Raw genomic sequence first — 15,189 nt, forward strand, 5'->3', positions numbered from 1 at the left:
GCAGACCTATTTATGAAATAGGGGTGTCCTATCTGTCCTGCAGACTTGTGATGGTTGAAAAACAGAACTTACGTCAGGTGCCTGGCTGTGGGGTTGTCTCACGGTGCTCCAGAAATGTTCACTGAGCTATGGCTAAGTGAGCAAATGGCTGCAGAGTTTAATTGGTGTTGAGAAAGTTGGGATACTTGTGCAGACTCCTTAAGCTCTTCAGGATTATTTCATTAAAACTAAAAGCAAAGTGCTTTTACTTCCCTCTGGCTCTGAGGATGGCTGCTCTGAATGGGCTCCATAATCTGTGCTAAACACGGGTAGTGCTCAGGTGGAAATCCAAGGCCCTGGGTTGAATTCAGGTTCTACTCATTGGTTATGAGGTTTGGGTCAAGATCTTAAGCCTCCACTGCAAGATATGTTTGATAATTACACCTACGAAATAGGGTTTGGCCCTGTGATAAAGGATTAAAATTGGAGACACCAGTATGAACTCATGTCCACACATACACACACACACAGAAACAACTGTAGATATGTGTATATACATGGGTTGTCTACATACACATTTTACTTAGCTCTCCACTGAGAAGGCACAGAAGCAATGACATCCCAGTAGCAATGGGCACACCTAGCACCCAGATCTTGGTTGCTAAATACTGTCCCTAAAGACAGTAAAAGGAACCCGATGTCTTTAGGGAAATGTCTGATTCTGACTGGGTCAGAAAAAAATACAAGATAAGACCTGAATCACCTGGTAGTACCAGAAAATACATAATACCCTCCCCCCCAAAAAAGGTGGAGGTATGTCAAAGAGACACAGGAACCAACCCAAAAGAGCTTCCAATGGCAGCAAAACTGGAAAACTCGAAAAATTTGAGCTTGAAAGAGGCTCAAATTAAGATAAAAACAAAAAAATCCCAATTTGAGGAACTTTTTACAAATGTACTTAACCAGTACTCCTGAAAACTATTAATGAAAAAGAAGGAAAGACTGAGAATCTGTCACAGACCAGGGGACACTAAGGAGATGTCACAACTAAATGCAACGTGTGTCCTGGATTAGATCCTGGAAAAGAAAAAGGACAATAGTGGAGAAACTGGTGACATCCAAATCAAGCCTGGAATTTAGTTACTTGTAATGGATACACAGTAGTAATATTGGTTTCTTTAGTTTTGACTAAGTAATGTTAAGATGTTAACCTTAGGGGAAACTGAACTTGGGTGAGGGGTGTACTGTCTGTAGCATCCTTGCAACTTTTTGTAAATCTGAAATTATTACCAGAAAAACTTTATGAAGAATACCAGAGTTTGGGGAAGACTAGGTGACACCACACCTGAAAGCACATTGTGAGCTCATTGTTGATTGGACAGAACGAAATGTAGCGATTAAGGAAGCTTAGAAAATGTCCAGTTTCCTCACTGTGATTCTTTTCTAACCTTACCACCTGAGACCGTCTATTAAAAGAGATGCCAGATATTTTATTTGACACCCAATGTTTAAAAAGTAAAAGTAAATTCCTGAGGTCAGTTTGTTAATTTCTCAGTGAAACAAGAATCTGTTGTGTGCCTTTTTCTCATAAAAAAGAGTGCAAACTTACTTCTTCCCAAACCCATATATGTCAGCTTCCTGGGGGTTTGGATTCTCTGTGCATACACACCCCCACACACTCAGCATCTGTTTCCTGCAGAAACCAAGTTGACCGTGGGAAAAGCCATTTCAAAGTCTGGGGTACTTTTCTAAGGCTGTATGTCTCCCTCATAGCAGTTCAAGTGGCTGGAAGCCCCAGTGAAATACGAAGAACCTGCCCCCACACAGGGCTTTCATTCTGCATGTAATTCTGTTTCAGTGAGTGGCTTCAAAGTGGCTCAGGTAAGTCTGAGGCGTGCCTTCGGGATGCTGGCAAGAGCAGCATGTGCCTCCAGCATTGCCGTGGTTAGGAAGGGGATCTCTCTTTAAAGCTATGAGGCCTGCCTGGGATCTCAGGGTTAGGGGACCCAGGGGGGAGCAGCACAAAGCTGAGGAGGCTCCAGGAGCTCCTGACTCAAGCAGGGGCTTGTACGTTGTAACACTGATCCAAAAAAGAGAGGTTTAGAGAGCCACAGGGCATACATGTAGGAGGTGCATTCAATTTTCATTTTGTGAGCTGTGGTGTCAGAATCATGCTTTTGCACACATGCGCATGCATGTATGTGTGTTTGCATGTGTGTGTGTGCACCTGCGCAGGCCAACCAGCAGCAGTCAATGCCCTGTTTTGTGTGCAAATGAGAAGAACAGTGGTAAAAATAGTCCCCATAAGGTAGGTAACACAAAACTATCTGGGGAGTCTTTGCAATGAGGCCTGCAGCTTTTCCCCTTCCCCCTCCCCTTCCCTCCCCTTCCTCCTTTGACTTCCTTTTCTCTCCTCCTCCCTCTTCTCCTTGTACCAGTTGAACATTGCACATCTTTCTTGCTTTGATTAATTATTGATGAAGTTTTCCCTTTTGAGCACATGGTAGATAGTGGTAGGGAGACGTGGCCACAGGATCAGCAGGAAGTGGGCCTGGAATTTCAGGTGAGCTATAGATGATCCATAAGTGGTTCACTGTGTTCCCCAAATGTGGTTCCACATTTTTCTTTTGGCCCCACTGGAGCCAGACCCCTGTTGCTCTACCATGCTTCTCTCTGCCCCATGAGCTTCCTGGCACAGAAGACCCCTCCATCACCTCCATCCCCTCCATCCCCTCCATCCCTGGAGCATGTATGTCACGGGGGAGATGGCTTGTAGCACACCATTTATGTTTCACCAGAATCTGAAATGCATAAACAGCAAGACATGGAGGGTGCAGAGTCCTGCTTGTGAGGACTTAGCTGGCCCAGGAACAGCAGTTCAATCCAGAGTAATAATCCCCAGGAGTATCAGTGAGGCAGAGCACAGCGGATAAGAACCTGGGCTTTGAAGACAAACGGACCCAGATCCTCCCGTGAGTCCTCCCTGGCTGTGTAACCTGGGAAAACCCTTGAACTTCTTTAACTCTCAATGTCCTCATTTGTGAAGTAAATACACACCTAAGAGCATTGTTAAATGAGATCACGCATGTAAAGTGCAGATGCTGGCAGGCCGTTAATAACTGTATGCTCCTGCTATTTCTGTTATTATCCACATACCAAGTAAGCACGCACCTGGCGGGATGGAGGGGCGAAGACAGGCTAGATGCAGCTGCCTCCCCATGTGCTTACATCCTAGTCAAGAAATCTACGCAGCTGTAATATCTCGGCATCTCTGTCCCTCGCTTTCCTCATCTATGCAATGTGGACAACAGTACCTACCCTGTAAGATTAAATGAATTGATAGATATGAAGCATTTGGGACAGTGTTAGTGTATTGTAAGTGCTTATTTTACAATGATTATTGAGAGGAGAGTTCATATTTTGCTGGGAGAGTTAGGGATTATTTTACGGAGAAGGTGGCCATGGAGACAAACTTGAAGGGTGGGCATGGCGTTGGTGAGGCTGTCTGGGTGGAAGGAGGGATTGAGACCAAAGGTGCAGGGTAAGAAGGTGGGAATGGGCTTGGGGGAGAGCCCGTCACCCACTGCTGGGCCACAGCACAGGATTCACAAGACTAAGAGTGGACGGCAAGTCTGGAAGGGCTTTTGGAGAGTCCTGAAATGCTAAGTGAAAATTTGTACCTAATTGTGTGGGCAATATGGAGATCCTAAGCTGGAGGAAATAACAGGACCTGAGGTGTGCACTGGGAAAACGAGTCAGGCCATGACGTGAGGGAAACCAGAACTGCCATCAGTGCTGCAAATGAGAAGCTAGTGGCACTTCATCCGTTCATTCAGGCAACAAATATTTCTTTGGCATGTATGAGGCACCTACTGTACACCCCAAACCTGGATGGATCTCACAGACAAAAGAAGCCAGGCACAAAGGAGCACATACTGTGTGAGTCCATTTACGTGAAGTTCAAGGATAGAATTTTATATAAATGAACTAATCTATGCTGATGGATTTCAGAATAGTGGCTACTTCGGTGACTACTGACCAGGAGAGACACGAGGAAGTTCTGGTGGGCTGGAAATTGTCTACATGTACATCTGTGCTTCCACTGCCTTTGGTTGGCAGGTCATTCTAGCTACTAATTCATACACTCCTAGCTACGCAGGAGTGATTTGTACACCCTGGAAATGAAAAAGGTCTGCTGTGTATCATTTTTTTAAAATATACGCTCAACATGTAATGTTCAGGGGGAAAAGTAGGGTATGAAATTGTATAAACATTATCATAACTTTCAAAGGAATTATTAATACCATATAATTTATTTTAAAAATTAAAAGGAAAGCAAGCAACATTCTAACACCGGTTGTTTCTGGTGGTGGGATTGCAGCTGACTGTTGGGGGGACACCCCAGGGGAGTTGCAGAAACACTGATAACGATGGTTATGAGCCCACCCAAGCTCTCCGATCAGAACAGGGTTGGGATTTCGTTTCCTCCACTGTGAAAAAGGGGCTGCAATGGTGCCCGCATCCCAGGGTCGTTCGGGGTCTGAATGAGATGAAGCCTAAGCCTCTTCACCCCGGGCCTGGCACACGGCATGCTCAGTAAGTGCCAGCTGCTACCGAGGAGAACCTCAGAGGCAGACGCGGGCGAAGCTGTCCGCGTTTACACTGACTGTCCCTCTTTTCCGGGTCATCTGCAGAGACGGGGGCTGGCGAGGGGGGTTTGAGCTGGAGGGTGAAGGTCCGGAACAGCCCCCCGGGGAACGTGGAGGGGGCTCCCCAGGGAGCGGTGCAGGCCTGCGGCAGCGCTGACATGAAATCCTCCAGTTCCCTCCAGAGGACGGTTGCAGGGTTACGGAGTTGGAATTGAAAAGGGGGTTGGGGTGGGACGACGAGGAAATGAAATTTCAGGAAACCAAATGGGATAAAGTTGAACTTTTTCTGACTATGTACAGCCGTGGGCGCAGGGTATAGATGACATGATGTTAGGGAAGGAAATCACAAAAGCCCCTGTCACTCGTCTTCCTACACAGAGACAGGGTTCCTCCTTGCAACGTCAGTGAATATTATGGGAGGCAGCTATGCTAACCACCATATCACCAAGGCCACGGTATCGGTGAATATTATGGTACAATATTCACACGCTACTTGAACACATGAAAAGTTTGTTTTTTTTTTTTTTAAATTAAAAATTAACTGCGATGCGCACTGTCTGCGGAATGGACACACTTGAAGTTCTGACTTGGGGGGATGGGCAGGGCATGGGCAATATATATAACCTGAACTTTTTTACCCCCATGATAAGCTGAAATAAATAATATATATAAAAAAATTAACTCTTCCAGAAACCAGTGGAGCCCACAGCGCCTCAGGTAGATTTAGGGGAAATTTAATTGGTACTTAGTGATCAAGGAAGCACGAAATACATTCATACTCCAAGCATTTGCATCCCTTTCTTCTGCTCAAGGAGACAGGCTTATGATATTTAATATTATCAGTCACCAAAATCATGATTATTAGTTAGGCCACAAAGTACTAAAATTGCCATTTTAACATGAATAAAAAAGAAATTACAATTAAAATAGAAACCTGGTTGTGTGATACACAGAGAAACTACAATTCTGAAAAACGAGGCATAGAATTTTTTTTTTTTTTTTACAGGAAGCTTCCAAAAATCAATATTGTGAGGCCTAACTGGATTTAATAGCATACTCTCACCCAGTACGGGGAGGGAATTGTGTCAACATTTGCAGCTTGTCTCTGACTGCAATCCAATTAAAAGTTGCCCGGAATGATATAATGCACACAGGGTATTCTGAACAACTATCTCTGAATAATAATGATATCAATAATAATTACATAAGCTATCATTTTGCTTAACACTTTTTTAGGTAGTAGGTATTGTACTGAGCATTTTATATGTGTTAGCTCACCTACTTCTCACAATAAACCGATGAGGGAGATATTTCACTATAACCCACTGTATGGATAAGAACAACAAAGCTCAGAGGAGGGAGTGACCAGCTGCCCAGGTTTGCTCTTTCTTGATTTTTAGGTCATAGAGAGGGACTTAAACCTCTGTGCTGTTCGGCCAATCAGATGTCCTAACCACTGCCAGCCCAGCTTAAAATTGCAGTCCACGACAGATGAACAGCAAGGACATTCTTTGGTGGCCTGGGGGAGGGATCTAGGCTGAAATTCAGGATGTTATTTCATGCGGCGTAATTGAAAATGTCGTCTTGCCGCTCACTTGCCTGTCCCCAAGCCACTGAGCAAGTGAAGCAGAGCCACCTTTCCTAACATTTCCAAAGGGCTTGCACGTCACCAGAAACTGCCGTTGAGAGAGAAAACCCACTCACCTTGGGAAGGGGGTAGAGATGACACAAAGGTTGGCCGGTGTCCTGCTTACAAAACTCCAGAGTGTGACACACCACGTCAACATTCATATCTGCGCTAAGCCTGGAGGGACATGGGACAAAACAAAGACTGTTCACATCTCTCAGGCATTAGGAAGTGGAAGCTCTTTCAAAGAAAGGTAAAACCCCAGAATGGAGTCTAATAGCCTCCACTCCTCATTGCAGCATGGCCTCTGCGCCCAGGCCCGTATGGCTGCTGGATCATAACGATTTCCTGTCACGTTGCTGTCTCCTACATTTAGAGTAAGGTCCTGGGGGTGGGCAGGGAGCACGCACGGCGCTGAACTGTGGGCAGCCTCACATATGAGCACTGTGATTCTTTCCAGAAGGCACAAATAAAACTGGGAAAGGAAAAATGGGCAGAGGTGTAATTAAATGGGAACAATACATTTATTTCTTTTAGAGACAGGGTCTTGCTGTCTGTAAGGCTGGAGCAGCAGTGGCATGATTATAGCTCACTGTAGCTTCGAACTCCTGGGCTCAAGTAATTCTCCTGTCTCAGCCTCCCGAGTAGCTGGGACTACAGGTACACGTCACTGTGCATGGCTAATTTTTTTTTTTTTTTTTGGTAGAGACAGGGTCTTGCTATGTTGCCCAGGCTGGTATCAAACTCTCGGTCTCAAGTGTTCCTCCCAAAGTGTGTGTGTGAACCACCACACCTGGCCAAGAACAATATTTTGAAGTTTGCTGAGGCTTATAGTGAACAATCATTTATGATATAGCCTTAAACATCTAAAATTATTTTCTTAGGCATAATCCAAATCATCTCTTCCCCTTTAAAGTAAACTTATTTCTTATCCTTGCAGAAGAAAACACAATATAGTTGACTGACTTGTTTCTTTCCCTGGGGATGGTGTAAGGGTAGTGCTCTTCAAACATTTTGGTTTATGTCTAGATTTGAAGGGGCTAAAAACCAAACCTTCCATATTCACTTTCTCTTTGCCAACCCTAAAACTATTCTTACCAAGAAAAATGAGATTAATGTGCTACTTTGAATGAAGGAAAAAGTATGAAATTTTAGTACATTTTCCAGGCAAATTATTGATTTAAACCCATACTAAACCAAAACAACAGAAACAAAAAAATCCAACAACACAGGTTGGTAATACCCAGAGACTAATCTTTGCATTACATGGAGGGACAGTGATGGATTCTAGAAAATACTTTTGGGGGGATTTGTTCCCAGCTCTCATGATCACTTACCTATCCCCCTTTGTCCAGAGTGGCAGACCCCTGGTAATGTGTTTGCATTTCCTAACTCCTGGACAGTTCATTAAACTTCACTAGACCACTGTTTCAAGCAGGACCAATCAGATTTTCACTTATGAAAATCTGGAATTAGTGTTATAAAGTTTGAGTTCAGTCTGGGCTAATCTCAGCGTAAGAGGAACCGTGGTGAGCTGGGCCCATACTGTAGTCATTTCCTGCCACGTGGACTGGGTATCCGGACAGCTGGTCTGCAGGTCAGGGTTCTGAGGACAGAACCTAGAGGGTATGCAGCAGGGAAGCCCCAGGGAGAGCACATCCCTGGGTTCCTTTGGTTTCCTCGTTCTGTTTTCAGCCTCTTTCGGAGGCCTGGATATTTTCCTGTCCTTCAGTTCCATATAATGCTCTAGTTTCTGTATAATAACTCCCTCCAACCTCTCCTCACCTGTTACAATGATTGCCTCTATAAGTGCTATAATTACTACCACTTTTCTTCTCTCCCTGACCCTCCTCCTCCTCTTTTTCCTTCTCCATGAGCAAGGTCAAGTTGTCTCTTTTTCTTTCGACTGAAGGCTGTCACAGCCCACGTGGGGGCCAACCCTTGAGAACCACTGGTTAGCATTGGAACATGTGGCCCCCTGAGCTCAGGCCTGAGTGCAAGTCATTGAATCTGCTCCCCCAGCCCACTCCTGTCTCTGTTTTATTTCTCTGACACCCATTTCACAGACATAATTAGGTTGTCCACTCCTCTAAAAGAATTATATACCTGGACATGCAGAATAACAAATGAGAGTTAGAGTGGTAAAACAAAAACAAAAAGCAAACAAAACCAAACCAAAAACATACTAGTTTTTACTTCATGAGTAAGCAGCAGTTTTATTGGTTGCTGAACATCAAAATAGCTTTTAAAATCTCATCTTTGGCCCCTCCAAATGCTCGGAGGGGCCTGGAGAGTTTATTTCTACCATGCCCCTTCCCATAGGAAGAACCCCCCTGTGTTAATGAAAATGTATCTTATCAAAGCCCATCAGGGCAGGGGGGCTGCCTCAGAAATCTCCAGATATTTTGAGGGTCACCAATATGTGAAAACATAAGCTGGGACCAAGGGCTCCCAAACTTCATTGCAGCTGAATGAGACTCACAATGTGGCTGGTAAGATGGTCTATCCGCCTTCTGTGTGCACCTGAGTTAAGAGGGAAGGAGGGAAGTGTGGAGTTCTTCATGAGAGTCACTCGCTTAGCTCCAGGGTTTCTTCACGGGAGGTCAGGGGGTGGGAATGCAACTTAAAGTGTAAAAGGAGCCACCTTTCCTAAATAGCAGGGCAAGCTGCTTGTTACAGATGGAGTCCATTACCAACTAATGTCTACCAAGGGTCAGTAAATCAGGAGACGGTGGCTGTTTTCACACACCTGTTCTCAACTTAATGGTTCATTTATTTAACTAATGGCTGCTATCTTTATGGGGGTCTGGTATTTAGTGGACTCTGAAGAGTGATAAATAGGCCTCTTCTTAAGCTTTGTTTTTAACCTAAGGCCAATATCCCATCTGTGGCGATCCAGAACCACCAGAGCCTACTTGATGTGTAGGATCCAAGACCTCTTCTCTCTTTCTCTTAAATAGAGCACAATTTCAAGTAAGTGAACTTGAACGTGGCAGGAGATGTGCGTCACCCAGTCAGAGAGGGAGGCTGGAGCTCTGAGCTGGGAATACAAGAGGGGAACTGGGCAAGAGAGGACCCTCCAGGGTCCTCTAAAATAGAGATTCCTCATCAAAAGACTTAAAGTGAGAAGTACTCCTTTGGATAAAAAGAGAAAATCCTGGATCATGGAAATCCACACGGGTTTAAGACCATGAGAATGTGCAAGATGCATAAGAAGTGGCAATGTAGTGCATGTACTCTTGACCAATCTTGGGACAGGAGGCCTGGACTATGTACAATTAGTGAAATCTTTAGGAAATCTCCAAACCCAAAAGAACCATTCCCACCTAACACTGTTTTCTTTTTCCCAGAGCAGCAAGTAAGGCCAAAATGATCATATTTTTAAAAACACTTTTTCCTTTGGGTAGATGCCTAGTAGTGGGATTGCTGGATCAAATGGTATTTCTATTTTTAGCTCTTTGAGGTATCTTCAAATTACTTTCCACAGGGGTTGTACTAATTTGAAGTCCCACCAGCAGTGTAAGAATGTTCCAATCTCTCCACATCCACACCAGCCTTTGTTGTTTGGGGACTTTTTGATAAAGGCCAATCTCATTGGAGTTAGGTGATATCTCATTGTAGTTTTGACTTGCATTTCCCTAATGGTTAGAGATGTTGAGAACTTTTTTATATGTTTCTGGCCATTATTCTTCCTTCTTTTGAAAAGTTTCTCTTCGTGTCTTTTGCCCATTCTATAATAAAGACATCTGCACTCGAATGTTTATGGCAGCACAATTCACAATTGCAAAGATGTGGAAACAACCGAAGTGCCCATCAATACCTGAGTGGATTAATAAAATGTGGTATATGTATACCATGGAATACCACTCAACTACAAAAAACAATGGTGAACTGGCACCTCTTATATTATCCTGGATAGAGCTTGAGCTCATTCTTGTGATACATTCTTGCATGTATCACAAGAATGCAAGGTATCTTAAAGGTATCACAAAAATGGAAAAACAAGCACCACATGTACTGGCCATCAAATTGGTACTAATTGATTAACACTAAGTGCTCATATGGAAGTAATATTCACTGAGGGCCAGTCAGGTGGGAGGTGGATGCTAAGGGTGGGTAAACTTATAACTAATGGATGCAGAGTGCACTGTATGGGGAAGAGCACACTTGTAGCCCTGGCTTGGGTGAAAAAAAGGCATTATATGTAACCAAAATGTTTGAACCCCCATAATATTGTGAAATTAAAAAAAGATTTTTTTCTGCTGAGTAGTTTTAGGTTCACAGCAAAATTGAGAGGAAGCTACAGAGATATCCCATATACCTCCTGCCCCCACACATGCATAGGCTCCCCTATTATCTACACCCCTCACCAGTACATTTGGTAAAATTGGCAAACCTACAATGACATTTCATTATCACCCAAAGTGCATAGTTGACATTAAGATTCACTCTTGGTGTTGTATATTCTACGGGTTTGGACAAAAGTGTAAGGACATGTATTTACCATTATAGTATCATAAAGATTAGATTGTCACTGCCCTAAAAATTCTTTGTGCTACACCTATTGATCTCTCTCTCCATCCTAACCCTGGCAATCACTGAACTTTTTACTGTCTCCATAGTTTTGCCTCTTCCAGAATGTCATACAGTTGGACTAATTCAGCATGTAGCCTTTTCATATTGGCTTCTTTCACTTAGTATTATGCAATCAAGTTTTTGTGACTTGAGAGTTCATTTCCTTTTATTGCTGAATGACATGTCATTGCATAGTTGTACCATAGATTGCTTATACTATTGGACATTATGGTTACTTATAGTCTTTGATAACTATGAATAAAGCTACTATAAATATTCATGTGAAGGTTTCTGTGTAGACATAAAATTTCAAGTTAATTGGGTAAATACCCAGGAGCATGATTGCTGGCTTGTATGGCAAGACTATATTTTGTTTTGTAAAAACCTATCAATTTTTTCAGGGTTTTGGATTTAAGCCTTTCTATGGTATCTCCTTGCTGTTTTAAGTTGTAACCCTCTAATAGCATATAATGTTAAGCATCTTTTCTTTTTTTTTTTTTAATTTTTTTGTTTTTTTGAGACAGATTCTCACTCTGTTGCCGGGGCTAGAGTGCCGTGGCGTCAGCCTAGCTCACAGCAACTTCACACTCCTGGGCTCAAGCAATCCTCCTGCCTCAGCCTCCCAGGTAGCTGGGACTATAGGCATGCACCACCATGCCCGGCTAATTTTTTCTAATTTTAGTTGTTTGGCTAATTTCTTTGTATTTTTAGTAGAGATGGGGTCTTGCTCTTGCCCAGGCTCGTGTCGAACTCCTGAGCTCAAGCCATCTTCCTGCCGTGGCCTCCCAGAGTGCTAGGATTACAGGCTTGAGCCACCACGCCTGGCCTAAGCATCTTTTCATGGCTTATTTGCCATGGGCTTATGATAACCCTAGGGCTTATGATAACCCTAACCCTAACACTATGTATCTGTGTATCTTCTTTGGTGAGATGTCTGTTAAGGTCTTTGGTCCATTTCTTAACTGGGTTGTTTGTTATCTTATTATTGAGTTTTAAGAGGTTCTTTTTTTTTTTTTTTGGTATATTTTGGATAACAAATCTTTATCAGATATGTCTTTTGAAAATAATTTCTCCAATTATTTGCAAACTATTTGTATTTTCATTTTATTGACAGTGTCTTTTGCAGAGCAAAAATTTTAATTTTAATGATGTCCAGCTGATTAGTCCTTTTTTTCATGGACCATGCCTTTGTTGTCCTAACTAAAAAGTCATCACTAAACTCAAGGTTATCTTATTTAGATTTTCTCATACATTATCTTTTAGGAGTTTTATAGTTTTGCATATTACATTTAGGTCTGTGATCCATTTTGAGCTCATTTTTGTGAAGGGTGTAAGGTCTGTGTCTAGATTCACTTTTTTGCATGCAGATGTCCGTTTGTCTCAGCACCATCAGTTGAAAAGGCTATCTTTTCTTCATGATATTGCCTTTGCTCCTTTTTTAAAGATCATTTGACTATATTTTTGTGGGTCTGTTTTTGCACCCTCTATTCTATTCCATTGATATATTTGTCTATTTTCACCAAGACCACAGTCTTCATTACTGTAGCTTTAAGGTTATTTTGAAGTTGGGTAGTGTCAATCTTACAACTTTGTTCTTCTTCAATACTGTACTAGCTATTCTGGGTATTTTGCCTCTCCAGATACTTTGTTGATGCCTCTGAAATGACTTTCTGGGATTTTGGAATCTATAGATAAAGTTGGGAAGAATTGACATCTTGACAGTATTGATTACTTGTATTCATGAACATAGACTATCTCTTTGTTTAGTTCTTTGATTTCTTTTGACAAAGTTTTGTAGTTTTCCTCATATAGATCTTGTACATATTTTATTAGATATATACATAAGTATTTCATTTCTGGGCATGCCAATCTAAATGTCCATGGCCATACCACCCTGAATGCACCCGATCTCATCTGATCTTGTGTTTTCCATTTCACATTCCATTTGTTCACTGATGGTATATAGGAAAGTAAATTCACTTTTGTATATTAACCTTGTATCTTGCAACCTTGCTATAATTGCTTATTAGTTCCAGGAAATTTTTTGTTGATTCTTTTGAATTTTCCACATAGACACTCATGTCATTTGTAAACAAAGACAGTTTTGTTTCTTCCTTCCCAATCAGTATATATGTTACTTCCTCTTCTTGTCTCATTACATTAGCTAGGACTTCTAGTACAATGTTGAAAAGGAGTGGTAAAAAGGGCATATTTGTCTTGTTCCTAATATTAGTGAGAAAGCATCTAGTTTTCAGCATTAAGTATGATGTTAGTTGTAGGTTTTTTGTAGATGTTCTTTATCAAGTTGAGAAAATTCCCTTCTAATTCTAGTTTAGTGAGGTTTTTTTTTTTTTGTTTTTAAATCATGAACGGGTGTTAGATTTTGTCAAATGATTTTTCTGCATTTATTAGTATGAGCATATGATTTTTCTTCTTGAGCCTGTTGATATGATGTATTACATTAATTGATTTTTAATTCCTTTTTCTTTCTAGAGACAAAGTCTCACTGTATCACCCAGGCTGGTCTCAAACTCCTGGCATCAAATGATCTTCCCACCCAGCCTCCCTAGTAGCTTGGACTACAGGCATGAGCTACCACACCTGGCTGATTCTAGAACGTTAAACCAGCCTTGCATACCTACAATAAGTTCTACTGGTTGTGGTGTATAATTATTTTTATACATTGTTGGATTTGATTTGCTAGTATTTTGTCGAGGATTTCTGCATCTGTGTTCATGAGAGATATTGATCTGTAGTTTTCTTTTCTTGTAATGTTTTTGTCTGGTTTTGGTATTAGGATGATGGTGGCCTCATAGAATTAGGAATTATTCCCTTAGCTTCTATCTTCTGAAAGAGATTATAGAGAATTGGTATAATTTCTTCCATTAATATTTGATGGAATCTACCAGTGAACTCATCTGTGCATGGTATTCTCTGTTTTAGAAGATTATTAAATATTGATTCAATTTTTTAATAGATATGGGCCTATTCAGATTGTCTATTTTTTCCTTACGTGATTTTTGGCAGTTTGTGTCTTCCAAGGAATTGGCTCATTTCATCTAGGTTATGAAATTTATGGTCATAAATTATTCTTAGTATTTCTTGATTACCCCTTTAATGTTTGTGGGATCTGTAATGATGTTCTCTCTTTAATTTTTGATATCAGTCATTTGTGCTCCTTTTCTTTTTTTCTTAGTTATCCTGGCTAGAAGCTTATCAATTTTATTAACTATTCAAAGAATTACCTTTTGATTGTATTGGTTTTCTTTATTGATTTCCTACTTTCAATTTCCTTATTTTCTGCTCTAATTTTTATTGTTTCTCTTCTCTGCTTACTTTGGATTTACTTTGTTCTTTGGTTTCTAGTTTCCTAGGATAGAAGCTCAGATGATTGATTTCAGATTTTTTTTTCTAACATAGTCATTCAATGCTATAAATTCCCCTGTAAGCACTGCTTTCACTTGATCCCATACATTTTGATAAGTTGTATTTTCGGTTTTATTTAGTTTAAGATATTTTAACTTGAGATTAAAATATTTCTCTTGTGATTTCTTTTTTGGCTTATTTGTTATTTAGAAGTGTGTTATTTAATCTCCAGGTATTTTGGGATTTTCAGTTATCTTTATTTTATAGATATCTAGTTTAATACCATTGTGGTCTGAGAGCAGACATTGTATGACTTATATTCTTTTGAATTTATTCAAGGTGTGTTTCATGGCTCAGAATGTAGTCTGTCTTAGTGAATGTTCCATGTGAGCTTGAAACAAATGTATATTTTGCTGTTTTTGAATGAAATAGTGTTTAGATGTCAGTTATATCCAGTTGATTGATGATGTTGTTGAGTTTAATTATAATAGTCCCCCCTTATTCACAGTTTTGCTTTCTGTGGTTTCAATTACTTGTGAGTAACCATGGTCCAAATATATTAAATGGAAAATTCCAGAAATAAACAATCATAAGTTTTAAATTGTCTGCTATTCTTAGTAGCATGATGAAATCTTGTGCTGTCCCACTCTATCCCACCAGAGATAAGAATCATCCCTTGGTCCAGTGTCTCCGTGCTGTATATGCTACCTGCTTGTTAGTCACATAGTAGCCGTCCTGGTTCTCAGATCAACTGTGGAGATATCATAGTACTTATGTTCAAGTAACCCTTATTTTACTTAGGAATGGCCCCAAAGCACAAGAGTGCTGTGCCTAATTTATAAATTAAACTTTTTAAAACAAAATACTGTAGAAGAATAAATTAAACTTTATCAGAGGTATGTAAGTATTTAAGAAACACATTATTTATATGGTTTGGTACTATCTCCTATTTCGGGCATCGACTGGGGGTCTTGGAACATATTCCCCACAGAT

The 15,189-nt window shown here is 41.0% G+C and overlaps 1 protein-coding gene across 1 annotated transcript in view; it reads right to left on the minus strand.

Annotated features, from left to right (window-relative positions):
• Nucleotides 1-15,189, minus strand: part of AOAH (acyloxyacyl hydrolase) — a 201,322-nt gene that overhangs the window by 136,106 nt on the left and 50,027 nt on the right. Inside the window, exon 4 of the mRNA XM_045564068.1 lies at nt 6,333-6,432. Coding sequence (XP_045420024.1) covers nt 6,333-6,432 — 100 coding nt within the window. The remainder of the gene's footprint in view (nt 1-6,332; nt 6,433-15,189) is intronic.

This window comes from Lemur catta, chromosome 11 (assembly GCF_020740605.2).
Source record: "Lemur catta isolate mLemCat1 chromosome 11, mLemCat1.pri, whole genome shotgun sequence".
NCBI lineage: Eukaryota > Metazoa > Chordata > Mammalia > Primates > Lemuridae > Lemur > Lemur catta.